The 21,182-nt window shown below is 46.1% G+C and overlaps 2 protein-coding genes across 8 annotated transcripts in view; both read right to left on the bottom strand.

Annotated features, from left to right (window-relative positions):
- Positions 1-442: 442 nt before the first annotated feature.
- Positions 443-21,182, bottom strand: part of LOC121595783 (myosin-VIIa) — a 31,584-nt gene continuing 10,844 nt past the window's right edge. For all 7 annotated transcript variants that reach the window (XM_041919994.1, XM_041919998.1, XM_041919993.1 and 4 more), the window contains exons 3-11: positions 13,668-13,714; positions 7,562-7,822; positions 3,364-7,493; positions 3,035-3,298; positions 2,829-2,968; positions 1,546-2,767; positions 1,313-1,459; positions 1,127-1,247; positions 443-1,055 (exon numbers count right to left, since the gene is read on the bottom strand). In XM_041919994.1, the coding sequence (XP_041775928.1) occupies positions 849-1,055; positions 1,127-1,247; positions 1,313-1,459; positions 1,546-2,767; positions 2,829-2,968; positions 3,035-3,298; positions 3,364-7,493; positions 7,562-7,822; positions 13,668-13,685 (6,510 nt within the window). In that variant the 5' untranslated portion in view covers positions 13,686-13,714 and the 3' untranslated portion in view covers positions 443-848. The remainder of the gene's footprint in view (positions 1,056-1,126; positions 1,248-1,312; positions 1,460-1,545; positions 2,768-2,828; positions 2,969-3,034; positions 3,299-3,363; positions 7,494-7,561; positions 7,823-13,667; positions 13,715-21,182) is intronic.
- Positions 7,925-8,857, bottom strand: LOC121595784. Its single transcript, XM_041920001.1, has one exon. The coding sequence runs from the start codon at positions 8,693-8,695 to the stop codon at positions 7,949-7,951; it is 747 nt and encodes a 248-aa protein (XP_041775935.1). The 5' UTR covers positions 8,696-8,857; the 3' UTR covers positions 7,925-7,948.

Below are 21,182 nucleotides of genomic sequence, written 5' to 3'. Positions count from 1 at the left end.
GTGCGCATTTTAATGCCTCTTGTCGTGGTTCTTTTCTACTGCTTTCTAAAGGGAAGCCATTCTATGCAAGTGTGATTGAGTGTGTGCTAAGCAAAGGGGAAGAAAAACTTAAACTCCTTATCAGCTAATGAGGATGTGTGCTACGCAAAACCAGCTTTCCCTCTTACGCGCGTTTCGCGTTTCCCTCTGTACATCCGTGCCCAACGCACTCATACACACACACACACCTTCTAAAAGCAAACACGCACACGCTGCTAATGTATAAAAACTACCAAATGCCATTTGTTGTGATTTAAAATTTAGAGAATTCAGCCCCATTTTTCATCCCCTCATGCTGTCGTGCGTTTGCGTAAAACTAGACGAATAAAATAATTCTAACTACGAAGAGAAGGCAAAGAACAATAACTAACAAACTACCGTGTTTTCTTAGTGTTTCCTAGCTTTTCTGTTTTTTTTTTTGCGCATTAATCAACAATGTTTATCTCCCGTGTGGAGTCCCACCGTGGTTTTCGTTGGTAGTGTGGATCGTTTCCAAAACGGAGGGCGAACGATCACCACAACCACCGCCACCTCCACCACCGTCAGTATCGTCCTTACCCGGGAGAGTATTTTCTTACTGCTTAACGATCGTGATAAATATTTTGTGCTAATTTACGTGTATGTGTGTGTTTGTTTGTTTTTTTTTTTTTGCAACAGCCAGCTCCATTTTCGATTGCAAAACACTAAAACGAAAAACGAAAAAAAAAACCCTCTAAAAGTACTATGCCAGCACCACCGGCTGCCCTTTTTCTTCCATTTTGGACGGAACTGTACTGAAACGCTGAGCGGATGCACCTTTTGTCCCGTTTTTACTTGACACGAATCGTGCGCTGCTTGTTCATGTTGGTCAGCATGAGCGAAATGTAGGACGTGAGCAGATCGTCCATCTTGTAGCCGAGGGAGGTTTCGCAGAGCAGCTTCGAGCCGCGCACCAGATTGCCGATCGTCATGTGGAAGTAGGTGTTGCCGGACGACCAGTTCGAGATGCGCGTGAACGGATGCGTTACCAAGATGTCCTGTGGAAAGAGTGAGTGAATCAGATGGTTCGAAGGTAATCTACTTCAAGCAATCGCTCATGAGAACCTACCTTGGACGTGGGATGTATTAAGCTAACGCCGTGCTTGTTGATCGCGATCAGCAACATCTCCGGATAGTTCGGCTCGGTCGTCTGCTTTACCTCGAAGAATGCCGAACCAAACGTTGGCCATCTTTAACAGGGGAAATGGAAGTAGTGAATAACCCTTCACAACTCTCCAATAGATCCTTCACTTACCTGTACACGATCTTCAGGAAGGTAATTTTGGCATCCTCCGGTGACATACCGGCATCCTGATTGTACGCCGCCACGATCGATCGCTTCCAGTCGTTCACGTTCTGCAGCTTGATCAGGTCGGACGGTATCAGCTCGCGAAGCATTTGTCTGAAGAAAACAAAAAGATCACAACATCATCAGAGCTTGCACAAACACACCCTACTATGATAACATAGCGTCCTCCAACAACTTACGGTATTGCTTGCAGCTCCTGTTTACTCTCCCCGAACCGTACCCGATACACCAGCGCCGCCAGCTTGATCGCCTCCTCCTTCGAGCACTTGTGGTACCCGCGCAGCAGCTTCGGCAGCTCCTGATGATAATGGAAGATCAGGTCCGCATTCTTGTCCTTCCCCGGCACCGTGTTCGTCCACAGCTTCTTCATGAAGAACACCTGGTACGTGAACTGTGGGTTCGAGCCGTCCCGCGTCGGCCGCGCCTTCTTGATCCAGTCCGTCAGATGGCGCACAAAGTCGAAGAAGAAGTCTCCCTCTGGCACTGAGATTACCTTGTCGGCGATCTTCACGAACAGGCTGAAGCCCTCGCTCGAGCGCAGGTTCAGCCGCTGCGAGATGTTGTGGCAAAAGTCTTTCGCCCGGGTCGATGAATCCACCTCGAACGCTTCGTCCGTGTCGTCCGGGAAGTACACCTTGTGGAAGATCTGCGTCGTCTTGTGCTGGATCGCTTCCACCTCGACCTGGTGCGGCGGGTACTTGCGCTGCCCGTTCCGGATCGTCTTCTGCAGCCGGTGCAGCGAGTCCTGCGATATCGGGTGACGGCGGGTGCGCAGGAAGAGGGTCAGCTCTTTCAGCAGCTGCTGGCTGCACGCAAACAGCCCCGTCGAGAGCCACATCAACTCCCAGCCACGTTCCTCCGACAGCCGGTTCCGGTTGTCCGTGAGCTGCTTCATCAGCTGGCAGTAGATCTCGTCGCGCAGTATCTCGTGCTTCAGAGGGCCGTCGAAGATGTGATCGGTGATCTCGTTGCCGATGCGCGGTCGCTTCGATGGCAGATCTCCCATGTACTTCATGATGGCAATGAACGCTAGACAGGACTCTTCGGACAGCTCCTCCTTCGCGAGAAGCTTCTTCAGCAGCGGTTGCTTGAGGGGTTCGCGCGAGTAGCGCCACAGTTCATCGCCACCGCGACCCTTGGAGCTGAGTGTGCTGAGCGCTTTCGACATGGTGCGCTTGGGCGGAGGTCGGAAGTGATCGAGCGAGTATTCGGCTAAACTGTGCGGACGATCGCGTCCTTCGGTGCTGCCGTTCGAGTGGACCGAGTTCAGGCGCTTGCCGTGATGGGCATCTTCAACGCTAAACAGGGCCAGTATGTCCGGTGGAGGCTTTGTGAGCGTGGGCAGGACGTAGACGATCTCTGCTGGGAAGTCACCGCGCTCCTGCGTTCGCTCACAGCATCCTGGAAGTAGAAAGATTCGCTAGTGAGAGGGTTCGTCGCTTGTATCTGCATCATCACTTACCTATACACCATCCAGAGTTCAGTACCGTCTCGCCAGTGCTTTCGTCCTCCAGTATAATCAAATCACCCTTCAGGAAGGACAGAAAGCTGGTCCCCTCACCCGGTGCCTTATAGTCCTGCAGTGCTATCACATACTTTGAGCTGTTTTAGGAAAGAAAAATTAGATTTACGTACAACACCTCCTCTACACACGCTTCTTTTGCCTACCGTTTCTTCAATCCCTCCAAGAAGTACACGACCAGATCCCTTATGTCCTCCGCGTTCGGGCTCTGGAAGGTGAACTCCTCGTTCCGCACCGTCGACAGCGAGAACGTCTGCGTAAACACCTTGTTCGTCTTTTGACTCGAGACGGCCGTAATCTCGGGGAAGGACAACTCCAGCAGCACCTGCTCCTGATCGTCCACCACGTACACGCCCGTCCAGTTGACTGCAATGATGACGTCATTCTTCGGCAAATTTGGACCAGAGTTTCTGCAATGCGAAGTTGCGTTAAATAAGCAATCCAAAAGACTCTTATCGTATCTAAGCCCACCAACCTGTATGCTTCATAGAAGCGTGAAAACAGCAGCGGCCACTTGTACTTCGCGTAGCTCACCACGTCCTCCTTCACCTTCAGCGCGGCCGCCTTATCCTTCAGATAGTAGCTCTTCTTGTACGCGGTCAGCACGAGTGCCGCCCAACGGTCGATCGCCTTCTCGATCCCGGTCAAACAGTAGTCCGGTATGAAGTTGGGTAGCAGCGTGTACAGCCGATCCATCGACATGTCCGTACTGTACTCGATGTAGTACTGCTGGGCGGCTATCATCGCCAGATCCTCCTCCTTGTCGCACCGATACTCGCCGAACTTGACGCCCCGCACTACCTGCTGGTAGATCAGGTTCGTCGCCACCTGATCCTCGATCGGGTTGTGCCACGGGGCAAAGATTTCCTTCCGGAAGAACAGCCGCCACGGTGCGTTCCGCTCCTGAGCACCCTGCTCCTTCGCGTACTGTTCACACTGGGAGATGGCATCCATCACGTGATCACCGCCACTACCAAGCGAAGACACCTTATCGAACAGTGCAATGTAGAGCGAAAAGCCAAACTGATCTTTCAGCGTAATCTTGTCGGACAATTGATTGCACAGCTCCCGTGCCGTGGTAGCCGAGTCCGCCAGCAGTGTCTTGGTGTTACCGTCCATAAACGTGATCGGTAGCATGATCGGTTTTTTCGACTTGGTTGCCTGCAGCTCCAACCACGAGGGAGGTTGATTGCGGGTACCATTGTTAAACGTACGCTTCAATCGCTCCTCACAGTACGGCGCATAGCCCGGTGGACCTTCGCGAATGAACGACCGCAGATAGTTGACAAACTTCTCCGACGGTGCAAAGCAACCGACACACAGCGACAGCAAGATCCAACCCCGAGCGTGCGATGACTTGGAAGGATTGTTTGTGAGTTGCTTGCAAATCTGACAGTAGATCTCATCGCGCAACTCCGCCCTCAGAATACCATGCCCAATGATAAAGTGTAGCTTTTCCAAGTTGGACGTGGGGCGTGACTCTAGCCACGACTGATAACTATCCGCCGTATACTCCTCATCCTGCAGCCGACGGCGCACATCCTCACCCAGCTTGTTCTTCCGCTTCAGCGTCAGCGATACCAGCTTGTGACGAATCGAGCGCGGCTTCTGCTTCAGGAACGCCTCCGGATCCAGCCCCATCATCTGCGCTTCCTGGAACTCTTTGCTGCGGATAAAGTTACGCCCCAGCGTGGCCGTCACCTTCGACATTACGGACGTGTTATCGCGATCCATCGTGTGATACCGCGGCTCCGGCAGATCCCCCGTAAAGCGCAAAATCGTAATCCACAGTGCCTGCGCCGCCAGCTGATCGCCCTGCGTGTGCAGCGGTAGCAGCGGGTGCTTCAGCGGCTTCCGCGAGTAGTAGTGCGTAATATTCCCCTGGAAGTAGGTGGCCGCAAACTTCTGGAACTTGAACTCGCTCAAATCCTCCTCATCCTCCGAGATGGTGTGTATCGGGCCAATAATATCATCATGGCTGCCCGCATTCACCGGCAGATCGTTAAACACGGACGTTTCCCGGCCACCGTGCGGTGTCGGCGCCTCACTGCTCGAATCGGGCAGAAAGTCAAACATCGCCTCCACCAGCTTACTATCGTCGACCGGTTCGTCCGCCTTCCGGGCCGCATCGTTGATGATGTTCTTCTTCACCTCCACCCGGCGCCGCTCCTCCAGCTCGATCTCAATCTCCTTCCGCTCCATCTCGTTCAACCGATCGCGATAGTGCTGCTCCGCTATCTCCTTCGCCCGCTTGTTACCCTGATGCTTCAGCTCTTCCTCCTCCATGCGGCGCAACCGCAGCGCCTCGTGATGGCGCCGATACTCGAGCTTCAGCTTGTGGTAGCGCTTCATCGCGATCATACGCCGCACGTGCGACTGGATCTTGATCACCGCCCACATCTTGTGGCCGTACTCACGCCGCACCAAATACCCGCGGATGCGTGCCTGCAGCCGCACAATGTGCCCCCGCAGATGGCGGAACCGGTGGCTCAGCACACGCGAACGGATCAACGCCTGCAGCCGCATGTACCCGATGCGCATCTTCTTGTAGCGCTGGCGCTGTGCGTACCCCTTCCAGTACTTCTGGATCGTGATCGCTGCCTGACGCATCCGCAGGAACCGACGTCGATACACCCAACCCCGGATCGAACGCTGCAGGATGAGGATCTTGCGCGTCAGCACCCGATCACGCTCCTGCTCGAGGAACAGATCGTGCGCATCCTTCAGGAATACCTTCGTGTGCCCCAGCTGATAGTCGGACCGGCCCAACACAGTCGCACAGATCTTCGACGTTGCCATCCGGCAGTCCGTCCGGTGGGCCGGCGGTATGCCATTGATCAGAAACCGGTACCGCTCGACAAAGTCGCGGAAGTTGTGCCGTATCGGATAGCCGGCGCGTCGAATGCGGATCGTCTCCATCATGCCGGAGTAGCGCAGCTGCCTGCAGCACAATGCCCGATCGAACATCATCGGCTTCTTCAGCTCGTTCGGCTTAATGCACCGAATGAAGAACGGTTGACACTGGCTGAGCGTTTTCATCAGCGAATCCAGACTCTTCTTGAACTGCGTAGAAAGTGTCGGCGTACGCTTGCGTGTCTCCGCCCCCATTCCAATGTCCTCCGCAAACACCAGCTGCAGGAATTTATTCGTCGAGCTCGAAATCAGCTGCAGCAGATCGGCACTAAACGTGTCACGGTTCTTCTCCAAAAAGCCGCGCGTATCATAAAACACCACCCCAGCAAAATGGTTCAACCCGAAGCTCGTATTAATGTCCGACTTGGGCTTCAGATAGTTCCGATGCGTCCCATGCGTTTTGTGCAGCTTCGCCAACATCGTCTGATCCGTCCCCTTCGGGAACTTACTCTCCTCGTCGATCAGCGCCATAATGTTCAGCTGCTTGATCGCAATCAAATCCAGCGCGTCCTGATTGTCCACAAACTCAATGTGCTGCCAGTTGATGCTCTCGTGGTTGTACTCCTCCTGCTCCAGCTTGAAGATGTGCTGCACGAAGAACTGCTGCAGGTTCTCGTTCGCAAAGTTGATGCAAAACTGCTCGAAGCTGTTGTGGTCGAAGTTCTCGAACCCGAAGATGTCCAGCACACCGATGGCACTGCGCGTCGACGACTTCGGCTTGTAGATGGCCTGATTGATCTTCTTCACGATCAGCACAAACAGCCGCCCGTAGATGCCCTTCACGAACGCGTCCCGCACGTCCATCGACTGGTCGCGGGACAGCGTCGACACGACCGTTTCCCCATGCGCGAACAGCGTTTTGCGCGTCAGCGCATCGATGAACGGTTGAAGCGGCACCTCGAGCAGGTTCGCCACCCGCTCCACATTGATGTGCTCCGGGATTTCCGTCGCGTCCAGATTGTCGATCACGGTCGCGTTGTACTTGATGTTGCCGGTGTGCAGCAGCGCGGCAAGCAGCTTCAAGATTTCCCAAATCTCGTGATCGGAAAAGCAGAGCACCTTCATCGCCGACCGTATGTCGGCAAACTCGGCCGCATCGTTGCGTCCGTCGCACCGGATACAACCACCCCCGGTCAGGTACCGATAGTCGGACGCCTGTCCCAGATCTAGGCGACGCTTCTCCTCCGGTGACAGTCCCGCCAGCAGACAGTAGAAGATGTGATAGTTCCGCTCGTCCGCATTCTGCGACACGATGCGCGACTTCTCCAGCAGGTACTGCTCGATCTTGGCGCCCTCGATCACGCCCGCACTGTTGAAGTGGATGTCGATGTACTTGCCGAACCGGGACGAGTTATCGTTGCGGACCGTTTTCGCATTGCCGAACGCTTCCAAGATCGGGTTCGCTTCCAGTATCTGCTGCTCGATCCAGGAGTGTTTGCCACTGATCGCGGCCAGATACTGCAGGATCAGCTTTGTACTTTCCGTCTTGCCGGCGCCCGACTCGCCCGAGATGACGATGCACTGATCCTGCCCGTACCGGCGCATGTGCGCGTACGAGTTGTCACCGATCGCGAAGATGTGCGGAGGCAACTCGCCGATTTTGCGCTCCTTGTACAGCTTGATCTGATCGGCGGTGTAGATCGGCAGTATCTGGTACGGGTTGACGGCGACCAGAATCGAACCGGTGTATGTCTAAAAAAAGGAAAGAAAAGAATGTTAACGCCCAATGTCCCGAGGTTCACATTTGAGGTCTCACTCACATAGATCAGATTTTCGTTGTATCGGATGAGCAGGTTCCGCAGAATGCCTGCCTCGTGTAGATCGCCCAGAGATATCATATCCTCGACGCCCTGCACCGAGGAGGCGTGCATCGCCTTGATGCGTCGCTCCGGCGTCAGCCATTGCTCGTTGCCGTCGTCGTCGCGCACCTGAATCCGACGACCCTCCGCTGAGATTACACGAGCCCCGATCGCTACATCAAACTCTCGTCCGGACACGGGCTCGATCCAAATATAATCACCCTGGAAAAGAGGCGCAAATGAGACACGATTAATGCTGTGCACTTTGTTGGAAACAGTTCTCGGGGAAATTCTTCTAAATTGAAATGACATCAAAACTCAAAATACATCAATCCTTTGCTTTATTATCTAACATGGACCATCAATCATGACTTCCAGCTTTATCAACGATGTCCCTCCGTGCGATAGAACATCAATTTCCTTCCGCTGCAGCTGCAGCAGGTTCCATTCCTTCGACAGACAACCGATGCCCGGAAATTCCGAGCTCGAGTTCGTCAGCTCGCGCAACTTCACCATACTTCTTCGCTGATGACGCAACAGCACATCGCTCACGGACAAATACCCAAGCAACGGAACGCTTGTGCTCATCGTCAGCAGCCAAAACATTAACGAAACATTCCGTTCTTCACCCTCCGGATGAGCTCCTACCGCCACCTCCTCCTCTTGAAACCGTGTCGTGCGGCAACCCATCACCAGCACCGGCAGAAAGTCCTTCAGATATTTGTACTGCTGTGGGAGAAATTGGTTCTCCGTTGCGTAGCCCACTGCGGCGGGTCTGTTTTCCGGCCGGCAGGGTTCACGCCCCCCGTACGCCAGAATACCGAGACAGAACGGTTCGTTCAGCGGAAAGGCACTTTCCTCGAACTGAAACAGCATCGTTTCGCGGTCCTCAATGGCGATGAAGTTAAGGTGCGAATGGTCGCGCAGATAGTGCTGCAGGAAGTTCGACGCCAGCAGGATCTGGTCGCAGTCCAGCTGGGGACAGTGTGCCGGTGCGATTGAGTTCGATTTCGTTAGTTTGGAGGCTGCCGGTTTCTGTTGCTGTTGTTGTTGTTGTTGTTGAGTGGGTTTTCGAATCAGCTTTAATCGTTGCATTATTCGATGGCAAGAAGTGGGAAATGATATTTTCAGGAAGATATTTCTTTGTTTTCTCCGAGCGTTTGAAGAGTTGATGACAAACGGGAGCAAAGGACAAACTTGTTTGACAACGCATCGGTGGTTGCTCTGATCGGAAATGCATACCCATAGAGATCTCTATTCCCATTTAATCTAGACGCCATTGCTTCTTTTTATTATTATTCTTCTTATTTTTCCTTAACTTCCATTAACTTCTTGTATTCCTTTCCATTATCTTGTTGCATGTATTGCTGCTACTGCAGCTCTTTATTTATCTTCTCTTCATGCTCCTTGCTGAAAAGCTTACGCAATAGCTTAGATCATGTAGCTCGAGTCCTTGATTCAGGAAAACAGTTCAGTTATAAGAGTTAAGACGATCGAAACGTTCTAGTCAATGAATTCGATGTCTTCCCTTTCTCAGGACGTGGTCGAATGAACGTCCACTTTTACGAAGGATTTATTTTACAAAAAAAAACAAGCAAAATTTTTAAAAAATTGTCTTCATAAGCAGATGTTACAAGCCAAGACGGCATCAATGATAAAAAAAAATGAAGAACTGATTTTACATGACTGAATTCAAGGATGAATGAATCAGGAAATAAACGGAGAATATTTTTATGCAAAAAGCATTCTGGATGTAATACAGCTTGGATAAGGTCTTGGATAAAACTACAAAAAATTATCTCAACTATCCAATGCAAAGGTAAGGCGTAATAATCACTAATGGGCTTAGTTATCAGTGGCTTAGTATTTATTTATAGCTGAATAATTAGTCCTTCGTCCTATGATAATTTCTGACATCTTCATATTAAAAAAATTAAAATAAGCAAAATTATACTTCCAAAAGAACATATAATAAGTTATCCTATGCGCTATCTATGCTGTTCAACCATATAGCTTTCTACATAAACAAAATCCTCTCATTTTCCCATTCTTTTTTTTTCTACCCATTTACCATTTTGTATCAAAGTGAAGTAATTTGTCTCATAATACAATAAGAGTGATCGTATCACATCAACAACAAAAAACACCATTTCTCCATCAAATACAACTCAAATGACTGTGAAAGGAAGAGGAGACCATTGAAAAGATGTGAATACTTCCCAGCAACGGCAGACAAAAAGGGTGTTGCAGTATTAAGTAACCGCCAGATTCGCTAATCAATTCGCCACCAAACCGACCACAATTCAACTGAAGAATGTGTTTCCCTACACACTCACACCTTCCCTACAAGCTACGAAGTAATAGGCACGAAGCGCACAGCGCACTATTTGCTTCCTTTAAACAATCGCGCAAAGTACGCCCAATCCGCAACAGCTAATGCCTGGCTGGTGGCAATTTTCAATTCGATTCCTACACGTACCATTCAGCACGGGTTGGCTGTAGATAAGAGGGCAAAATGGTGGGGAGGAGGAGTATTTTCCCTTCCTTGCTTCTAGAGCAGGAAAGAAAGAAAACGCACGGAAACGCAACGCGATCGAACGCATGAGCGATGAGAGACGCGATCGAGGAAACGTAAAGCCTCACGTGTGCACACGCTGCCGTTAATTAATGATGAATATGGAGCTACCACCCTACCTCCCCTTTCCCTTCGAACCCATGCAAAGGGTGCCAAGGGTGCGGCAGTAAAACCGACGCAAGCGTTCGTGCCATTCGCATCAACAGTCAAACCATGCCAACTGGAGCTGGCAAACTGTCTGCTAAGTCTGGGGGATGCGGGGGGGGGGGGTCTAACCTTCCACCAGCCAAGACACCAGCGTCTTGAGTCACACACGAAGACGTTAAGCGTACCAAAAGAAAGGAAGGTAGGAATGGGGTACAAAAGTGCCTCGTTCGCACCGCACAAAACAGGTGGAAATGCTTCCTCAAGCGTTTAATTTATGGCTGTGCAGAAAAGAAAAGGCAACGTAGAAAAAGGCCAACATGATGTATACTGGAGCAAAATAGAGACGTGTACGGATGCAATCGAGCCAAAGCCGAGCGAACGGTGGAAAAGGCTCACCATACAGACAGGCCAAGAAGTCACTCCCGTATGGGTCTAGGCTAAATAAAAGACACTATGACAGAATGGTAGCGAAGAATGCGTCTTTTTGGTACAAATCTATGATTTTCAATCAATTGTTTCTACTCGGCAAGACTTCATTCCTACCAACAAACCTGCTTGAGAATGCCAAAATCAACCCAATTAAACAAAACAGAAAGTAAAGTCCCGCTAATATAGGAAGGTATCATCCCATTTCGGAAAAAGCCCGAAAATGAAAACCGAGTTCTTAATCGATATTTGATTGTGACATGCGAATGAGGTTACAGTTGATTTCGCTTTCAGTGCAAAACCTTACATTTCCACCCAACTGTTCCTTCCCCTCCCCCCTCCCCGTGCTGCTTACTGTCCGAGCACGATGTTTGATGATTTATGACGGAAGCTTCATTTTCCGGTAAAAACGGTTTGGCCCTTTAACGCAATCACCCGTCAGCAGTAAAAAGAAAACTTTTACCTCTCATTACTGCTTTCGATGGAATGCAAGTAATTGAAATAATCACTCATCAGCAGATGACTAAACATTAATAACATGAGGGATGTGCTAAGGAACTAGCTTTAGAAACTAGCTTATAACTAAAAGGATCTGATGACTACCATATCAAGTACATAGATAAATGGCTAAAAAAAGGTTAATATAATAATTATATGACTTTTTTTTTGCTTTTTTAGTTTCATTACAAATTAAGTTAAGAAACTGCTTTCAAAGATTGAAAATGATATTATTTGCTTTATTAAATTCCTGATTTATTAAAAGTGTTATTTTAATGGCATTTTTAAGAAGCACATTAAGTATACGATTTTTAAAACAAAAATCGGTTGTAGAATTAATTTTACTTCATAAAACTACATAACAATTAGGGGAAAGCGGAGCGAAATGGAGCGGTTAAGGATTTTGGTCTGTATCTTATTGGTTAAACCACTTTTCACTGTTATTTTGACATCAATCCATACTTCAACGTCTTTTTCATGAAAGTCATCATAAGATGACTCATTAATAACAAATACACACGTTTAAAATTGATTTCAAAAAATCATCGTCAAAATTCGTGAAAATGTATTGTGTGGGGTAAAATAGTCTTGCTATGGAGCAAAGCGGTCTTAAGGCCGGGCTACATTGATCGTACTTCGTAGTGTAATTTTTGTGAACGCGTACGCCATCTAGCGGCGGCGGGTCGAAGCTAGATGCTGGTATAATTTATCTGTCAAAAAACGTTTTGGGTCGAGGAGGCTATAATTTTACCCAATGATGGATAGAGATTGGAAGATGTGGAAAAAATTTGCCCAACGCTTTGTATGAATGACGATTTGTCCAACAACAACAATTAACGGCCTACTTTGTTACAATTTATGGACGTTTATCAACATTTCCTACGGCAAACAGGTAGGCTGGTCGAAACTTGATGAGACACCAAGCATGAATAATTTTGGCACTTAAATTATACCCACATCTAGCTTGCGCTGGTCGCCGCCAGATGCGCTAGTGAATATAAAAATAACGCTTGCGAGTACGATCAATGTAGCCCGGCCTTTACACAAAATGTCAAAACACATAAAAACAAAGGAGCAAAATGGACCACAACATTGTACTTCAGGCTTTGGTTTAGCTCTTGCATCGCGGTAGAATAGTGTATTGTAGCGACCTTAGCTTATATCACAGCATCATCATGTTGCTTCTGTCAAAACATAAAGATCATTTTGACCCAAGCTGGAACGACCATTTTGTCCCAAGTGAAACATTTTACAAACTTTAATATTAAAAGCTTTAAATTAGATTAAAATGGTTATTTTTTTCTCGTAAATCAAGGATACATATCATGTGCCTGGATACACATCCTTTTTTTGCTCTAATTAAATTTTTAATTCTTACGAAAGCTTATTTTCGAGACGGTGAAATTTACATCGCTCCGAGCAAACATTTTATTTGCTAGATTATGCATTTATTTTGAAACCTTATGTTATGAAACGTTCATGGTGGGCATAAAACATTGTATTTGACGTTTTCAAGCATTAGAGATCATCATAACCGTGTTAATTTGCCAATAATGCAGGTGACCATTTCACCCCACCTAACCATTTTGCCCCAGGTTCCCCTAACATTCAAAGTGTAAAAAGTCTGCCATACATTTTACCGGCCATTTAACACTTATGTAAAAAAAAAAACAATAATTTTTTGCTTCAATAGTTTGAGTCATGGTTACATACCATAAACATCTTTCCACTACACTTCCCATCCATCTATCTGTATCAAACGTGCATTCCAAAACGGCATTGCGTTATCATAAATACCTCATCAATCATCCCAAACCCGAGATTGTGGCCGTGGCCGGGAAACGGACGGAAAAGACACAGCTTACATTTCGTTATACATTCCATCACGCATTGCCCAAGCCTTCCGGCTCTTCCCGGCTTAAAAGCGGTCTTATTTGGCACCAACATACTGTTGATGTTTTGTAAATTTGTTTAAACCAATTGTTGTTTAAACTAACCGATGGGTTGTCTCTCTTTGTTCTTTCCCTTAACCCGCCCGAAATGTGGGCCAGTCCGAAATAAGATCGTAAACATTTGCCAACGCCCAGCCTGCGACGGTGTAAAATCAAACAAAACGTGTTTATCTTGCGTCAGCAAATGGTTCACAGGGGCCAAACAAACGGACCAATGTAGCCACTTCTCCAACTACCTGTTGTCGAGCGTATGTTTGACGGTGTACCGTTAACATTACAAGCAAACAGCAATATTCACAAAACCCTTCCCTCTCCGGTCCAGTTTTATCAGTTCGAATAAATATATCGACTACAACTATTTGCCCAACATTGTTTTACTCAACCTCACTGCACATTCGAAGCAAATGTACCATTAGACTCTCTCCCTCTACCTCTTCCTACTACTGCTACTCCATACAGACACACTTACCCGTGTAACGATAACCATTTTGACGCCACATTGACTTCTGGTTTAATCTGCAAAAAAAGGAGAGAGAAAAAAAGGGAAAGAAAATTCATTACACTTGAAATTGAACGGGAACGGAAAAACAGCATTTTCATTACATTGTTCTGGAGAAAATGGCAACAGAAAAAGCCACCCTACTACACCCTATAGGGTCCACGGCATGATCATTTCCGGTGTGCTTGTACAGTGGCAAGGGCTGTATGTGTGTGTGTGTGCGACTGAGATTGTTTCTTGCGCCCGCCGACGATGAAGAAATTGATGATGCAGCAGTACGAAAGTGAAGTTTCGTGTGAGTGATTTTAACAAACGAAACGAACCTCCCAGACCTTCTACGTACACGTTCGCCCATGTGGGCGCTGCTATGGGGTGTTGTCTCGTTTTGCTGCTGTTGCCAACCCGGCCCCAAATATCAACAGCAAATGTGCTGAATCACAGTGCCACTGTTGTGCTGGATGTAAAAAGTGCACAAAAAAAACGATAGATTTGTTTACCAAGCGACGAACCTTTTCTTTGAACAGCGATGGTATGGTGCATACCTATGGGAGTGCGGGCACAAAGACACACTACTTTCAAGTGCGATCGTTTTAAATCTGTATGTGTGAATTGTTTAAGCTGCTACAGGGAAGGAAATGGAACGGAAGAATGAATGCCAGACACAATAGTAACGGGTAATGGATTTCGAGAGACTCGAGAATTTATGATGGTATGCAGCACACAGCACATCTACTGGAGTGAAGCGATTTGATGCCAAAATGATATTAAAGTTGAATGATTTTTTTTATTGTGAGTGGTATTAAATTATTGCAAATAACTTTAATTAACTTCTTATCGGTAAACGACCCACTTTAGAGAGCTTTTAAAGTGCTAGCGAGCTTTTTAAGCTTTCACACACTTTCTGCACAATAGTGAATAATGTGAAATTTCCTAGAATACATTCCAACATCATGGAAAGCTAACTCTCTAGTATCAAATTTCTGTAATTGAGCTCAAAACTGTAACAAGCCGTCCCGAATCAACATCGAACTGTTCTACATCTTGCCTTTCGTGGAACGATTTCTCCCACATACTAAAACCGTGCAATAAACCCTGTGATTCCAAAACCTGTGTGTGTGTGCCCTAAGGCAAGATTGCAATCAACCTTTCGAATGGCACAGAAACGGTTCTTCCGCTCGCATGACGTCTCTTTCGCAGGAAAGCAGATAAGCCCTAAAAACTCGCGAGCGCTAAAAACAAACCAGCAAAAGCAGCAGCACCAGCATCAGCAAACCTGTTCTTTTGGCCAGTAGTTCTTAGCGGTAATGGAAACCCACCAACGGCCCTACATTGGACGGGCAAACAAACTGGTCCTCTTTCTCCAGCACCGCCCGTGACAGGACCAGGATTCGACCTCATTTCGTTGCCCCACAGTACGACGGGCAGAGTTTCTGCGGATGCGGTTAGTTCGCGCTGAGAAGAACATTTCAGGAGGCACAGTGGCCAGTGTGCGGTTTGGAGAAGAAAAGCAAGAAAGGCGTAATGTGATAACGTACACACTCCGGATCGTAAGTACCGCTAGCCGGTCGATCAGTCGCGATCTCTCGCGTTTTTTTCCCTTCCGCCGCTGTGGTATGTATCGTTCGCTTGCCCATGTGGTTGAAGAATTCTACCACACACATACACACGTGTGCATACAGCTGAGAACTTGTGCCACGATCACGAATCGAGCGGCTGTTGGTGTGCGTACGTACCATGGCAGTAAGCAATGAGTGTTTGGTAAGATGGAAGCAAGATAAGTACAGATTTCTATTGTGTTCATTATACAAATAAAATGCAAACACATCCACAAATATTGACAGCTAAAGTATTGAAAACACGACTAAACGTTACACATAACAGAAAAGCACAAGAAAGAGTAAAAGGTACGATCAACCGAGAGAGAGCCCCGCATTCGCCATCGCTGATGACGTTGAACATTTTCTTCCGTCCAAGTCCACACTCGGTCAAGTCCAGGCATGGGGCTGGCAGGAACCGGCTCAAAGTCGAATGGAGAGCCAGTTCTTTGCTCTGTGTGTGTGTGCGTGTTGGTGTGTGTGTGTGTGGTGCAAAACGTCACGCTAGCTTATTTTCACCTTCCATCGTTCCTCTGCTTCTCAGCCCGGGCGGGTGAAGAAATATGAAGAAATGTACAACGACGGCGACGAAGACGACGACGGCCGACGGTCAAGATCATGTCCACGTTGGCGAAATATATGAGAGGAGAGGTTTCTGTTTTGCTTTCTCGGCCTAGCGATCGGAGACCGGTTCGGAGATTTGTGATAGGCAGGATCGATTATGGGTGAGTCGATCTTCGTACTCGTGCCCGGATTGCAAAACGGTTCCATTTGAGGAAAGCGTAATTGCATAAAATGATTGAGGGGTTACGCTGAATAGGTTACCTTTTCATTTGGAAGCAATTACAACTGATAACTCAAATACCGTGTATGTTATTAAAAGTATTACAATTACGTTAACACCAACTGCTCTTAGTAAAACTACGCTGAAACCTTTTTTTTAGTGTCCTTAAATGTATAATCATTCCTGTAATAATTTAAAACTTTTAAATCACAGAAACATTAAATTGTAATTTGAAGAAGATACTCGTTAAGTCCAAGGTTTGTTCCACTTTAAACGAAGAATGTCATTACATTTTTGGAGTTTTTAAATGATGTTTTGGATGAAGGTTCTACATTCCATTGTACCGTTCTCAAATGTGCAGCGTTCTTCAAATTTCACAAAATTCTACTCAAAATCCAAACATGTGATCCTAAACAAATTCGCTACTGATTCAATAATTATCCAATTTTAAACTTTTTTATTTGCATGGTCAAGGTTAATCATGATACTGACACACACTTTATCTCTGTGGATGAATAAACCCTGCACATATTTGATTCTTTCCTGTCGTTTTTTGTGTTTCATTGTGAAATAATCATTAAAAATTCTCCATTATTATATACATTGTTCGCATATGATATATTTTTTTAATTTCTCTAGCTGACATTCATTAAAAAAGACGGTTGAATGAAAAATGGAATAGATCTGCTGAAAACATATTGTCAAAACAAAGTAAAAAACAAATATTTTATTTTATTTTCTTACCTCTTTAAGCTACTAAAACTAAATTATATATTTTACTATGTTTGGAAACATCTACAATTGGCCTAGAACTGCCTATATCCGCCATATTACTTAACCATTATTTTTCATATTATTAGGTCTTATTTTTGATAAAAAAAAATTCACTGACCTAAACATATTGACATGCACGTACTGACCAATAACTTTATAAGATGTCACTCTCTAATTGTTGATGCATTGCTATTTAACTAGCCGAAGTAAATTTAGTCAGAATATCACGATTTTGAAAATAAAAAGATATTAACGATAATTCGTCAAGAATCTGTAGCAAAACTGTTATAAAAAAAAAACAAAATCATGACACTACTGGTACTAAAAAAATGTACCTCTAAACTCGATCTGTAATGCTCTCCTCAATAAACTGTAAGAATTGCTACACCATACACTTACCAAATATGAAGTAACATATCGTATCCGTCTTACAAGCTTCTAGCATGATCTATCATCAATGTCGTAGTGTCTTCTTCATTTCCAGTTTTTCAGCCACATACGCAAACATTTCACAGTGGTTCAAAAACGACTGGAAGTAATAGGATTTCTTCCACCATCACCAACCCCCTAGCTGCATCTCAACCGAACGTCCGAGTTACTAATTACGCCCAGCGGTCAGTGTTAATTACCGATGTACCGAGGCATCAACGCCAAGTCCACCACCGGTGGACCGTGTACCGTACGTACGCACAGGCAGCAGATAACACCATCACGCGCGTCCACACGATGCCAGTACGCTTAAGTTTTCGTTTTTTCTCCTTTTACGGAAGCGACCACTTACATCGTTTGGCTGTAACCGGTCCAGACACACCTTTATGCGGCTGTGATTCGATGCATATGCGTGTGTGTGTATGTGTGCGTGTGTTTACAACAATGACAACCTGTCCAGTGCTTCCGGTAGTAACAATGTTTTGCAGAGAGGTATTGTCAACAGTTAAACAAGCCTTGCTACCATAAGTCCACATTTGGAAGTGGACTTTATCCGAATGATCTACACTTCAATATGATTGGTAAAAGCATTAAATTAAACCATTTTTTTTTTGTTCCTTTTTAACAACGTTGCAACGTGAAGCAATGACTGAGCCATCTTATCATCCACACATCGTAAAGATACACAATGTCAGCATTATTACCTAAGCGAATGTCTTATTGCTGTAGTCTCACCTACCCCTAAATGTGACAAAAACCACGATTCAGATGATTAGAAGGTAAAATAAAAATAAATCCAATCGCGGTGAGAAGTTTGATAGGACCCTAAGGCTCTGGGGCATAGTGGAACAATGGACCTAAGCAATGATTGAGCTTAGGTACGTGCTTAGGTGATTTATCATTTACAAGCACTTCATATCTTGACTATTTGCTGATGGCGTGATTTCCCACTATGATTACACTGGCCGGTACAATTTGGGGCAACATCAGTATCAGGGTTATGCTTTATTATTTGTGTTGCATCTAAGGAAATTAAAAAATATAAATTTTCAAGAGATATAGAAACTATAGTTCATATACAAATTTAAAAAAAAACTGATCTTCTCTAACACTAATAATGTGTTATGCGTTTGTGTACGCTGCCAACATTATCTGGCTTATCAGTTGCGCACGTTTTCTGTCCCACAATTTACACATAAAACCAAACATTGCTGCCATTCCACGCGTAGCAGAACCCGACCAGATAAGGCGCGTCTCCTGCATAAGGCACGAAAGAATGAACAAAACACCCCTCCCGTGATAGTCTTTGGCTACCTTGCGCAAGGTCACTGAGGTGGTTGGTAAGATTTAACGAAACTTTTACAAAAAAGAGAAGAATAAAAAAAGAGACACTCGCGCTTATCAGTAAGCTCGTTATCAGTTGGCGTGCGTTGAACGCGACTTCGGCTGGGCGCGATCAGTGAAGCAATGCTCCGGCGATAGATGATAAGATACACATAGATACACACACCTACAAATATGGGGAAGGGAGCATTCTTTCCCGTTCGAGGGCAGCGTGATTTAGGTGGCTTTAAAACACGATAGCAAATTAACAGTCTCTGTCTGTTTTGGGGGGGGAGGGGTTTCTTTTTTTTAAAGTGGAATTAGCAGGCATCACTTGGCATTTTTTGGCAGTTTTAAAGGAGTATTTTAACGATAAGAGGCTATAAAATCAAATGTAACAATAAAATTAAAATATTCTATTTCAAATCGAATTTAAACTTTTACACAATTTTGCAAAGAGGAAAACTTCTATAAATTCAAACTAAAACCAAAAACAATGGTAAACATGCTACAAAATATTCGCTTTTGCACCAGATTGAGAGAGTAAAAGCTCCTGAAAGTGGGTGTGTCGCCGTACAGCAGTGAAAACAGTGTGAAAAATCACTAGCACGATCAGACAACAGCCACCGGTGCCAGTGTCAGTGTCAGTGGCGGTGTATAGGTAATTGCATAAATTACTTATCTTGCCATCCGTCCATCAACGTCACTACATCGACGACAACGACGACCACGAGGAAGAGGATGACAGTTTTCTCAACCGCAAACCACCATCTTACGCAACTGGGACTATCACTTTCCACCTGGCCTACGCAGCCCTACGCACCAAAACGAAACAACGCCGCCTGCCACGTGTTTTTCGATCGTACAGAGTTTTTGTTGTTTTCTCTCACTCTCTCCCACTGTCTGTTTCGCTCGCTCACGCTTAGTGTTGAACTTTAAGAGAACAGCGGGAACGGCTGGTGGAAAACTATACAGACCTCGGGAAGGGGGCGGGATGGGTGAGAAGGAAATTGATACCATTTGTCCGCCCCCGGGGTGTCGGGGGTGTTTTACTTTCATTTCATTTTCCCCATCATTGCCGCTTGGAAACAATAAACCTGGCTGTTATTTCGCTCTGTGCGTGTGTGTGTGTGTGTGTGTGTGTGTGTGTGTGTGTGTGTGGTGAGGTATTTTATATCGTTACAACAGGGGGGAAAAAATACATCACCCACAGAGTGAGTAAAATGGGTGAGATTCGAGGAAATTCTCATCACACAATTAAATGCTACGAATAGCTACGAACGAACGATCGTTTTTTCACAAAAGGTACGTGCAGGAGGTAACAGATCGGTGCAGCCAAGGGAAGAGACACAGGCCGGGGGGGATGTTTAGTTCCATCGAAAGTGAAACCGATCCAGCCTAAACATGGCATCAAATAGAACGGGGTGGGAATTTTGAATTCAAATGTAATTCCAGCGACTCTACATGCTGTATCATTAATACGAAAGCTTTTTCATTCGTTTTTTTACTGCAAATTCTGTACCAGTTTGAGTAAAACATGTGACTTGCAGGTTAAATCAGTGCTCTATTTGCTACCCTATTTAGAGAGTAAAGTATGTTTTTGTTTTAAATGTCCATTAACCTTCAGCTTGCAAATGTCATGTGACAGTAATTGACTCACTCACTCAACCTGCTTTTGACCGGTTGAAATTGAATTAAAGCAAAAGCGAAAGTCCACCAGTTCATTTCACTCTTACGGCAACAAGGGTCAACAAAAGATGAAAAAAATCCACCGCCAAATTCCCACGGAATTTTCATCCCAAGCCAAGGGAAGATATTTGGAAATTGACATTGTGGCGGCTAAATTACGAAACCGTCGGTCGACTGTTTTGCCGCGACTTTCCTTCGAGATTTTCCTCAAAAAAAAAAAAAAAAAAGAGGGCTACCTTCCCCGCATTACCAGATCTCATTTGTTTTGCGTGATGAAGTTGATGGATGAGTTTAACGATCGATTAGCCGTCCGCTATGCTTCCGAAAACGGGTGGCCCGGGCAAAGATTGATGTGATTAGAGCAGCAGTTTGGCGTGCAGTAGAGTAGGGTAGAGCGGGAGCACCCGTCAAACCAACCGGTTGGAAGAGTTTTAAATGGGGGTCTTCTTCGTTCGTTTTTTTTTTTTGTATTTATCAGTTTAGTTTCTGTCTTTTCCGGCGATAAACGGACGGACGCTGTTTGCGAGGAAAGTGAAAAGCTCGCACCACCGGTCGCAAACATGCGTTTTCCTCGTCGCCCGCTTTCGCCCGGTGTGTTAAATTTGCAACGCCACAGCACCGGGGGAATCGAACATTTTACGCCACAAGCTGTGTAATAATTCAGCAGCAGCAAGGTAACGGAGAAATAATACCGGGCAAAAAAAATCAACCGTGTAACCTCGTACACGTGAAACGGGAGAGGGCTGCAACCAGAAGCTGCAAACGCATTTCAACCCCGTTTGCCGTGAAAGGCGACTGCGACGACTGCGTGGACTGCGATGCGATGAGGTGGAAAGTTTAATTGTCTTGATTTTAGCGTAACATTAAGTTTGAGATTTTCGATCCTGTTTC

Source organism: Anopheles merus, chromosome 3R (genome assembly GCF_017562075.2).
Source record: "Anopheles merus strain MAF chromosome 3R, AmerM5.1, whole genome shotgun sequence".
NCBI lineage: Eukaryota > Metazoa > Arthropoda > Insecta > Diptera > Culicidae > Anopheles > Anopheles merus.
This window is presented reverse-complemented; position numbering and strand designations above follow the sequence as displayed.

Coding starts and splice junctions, on each gene's coding strand:
- LOC121595784 (XM_041920001.1), bottom strand. CDS start 8,695: ATGCAACGATTAAAGCTGATTCGAAAACCCACTCAACAACAACAACAA.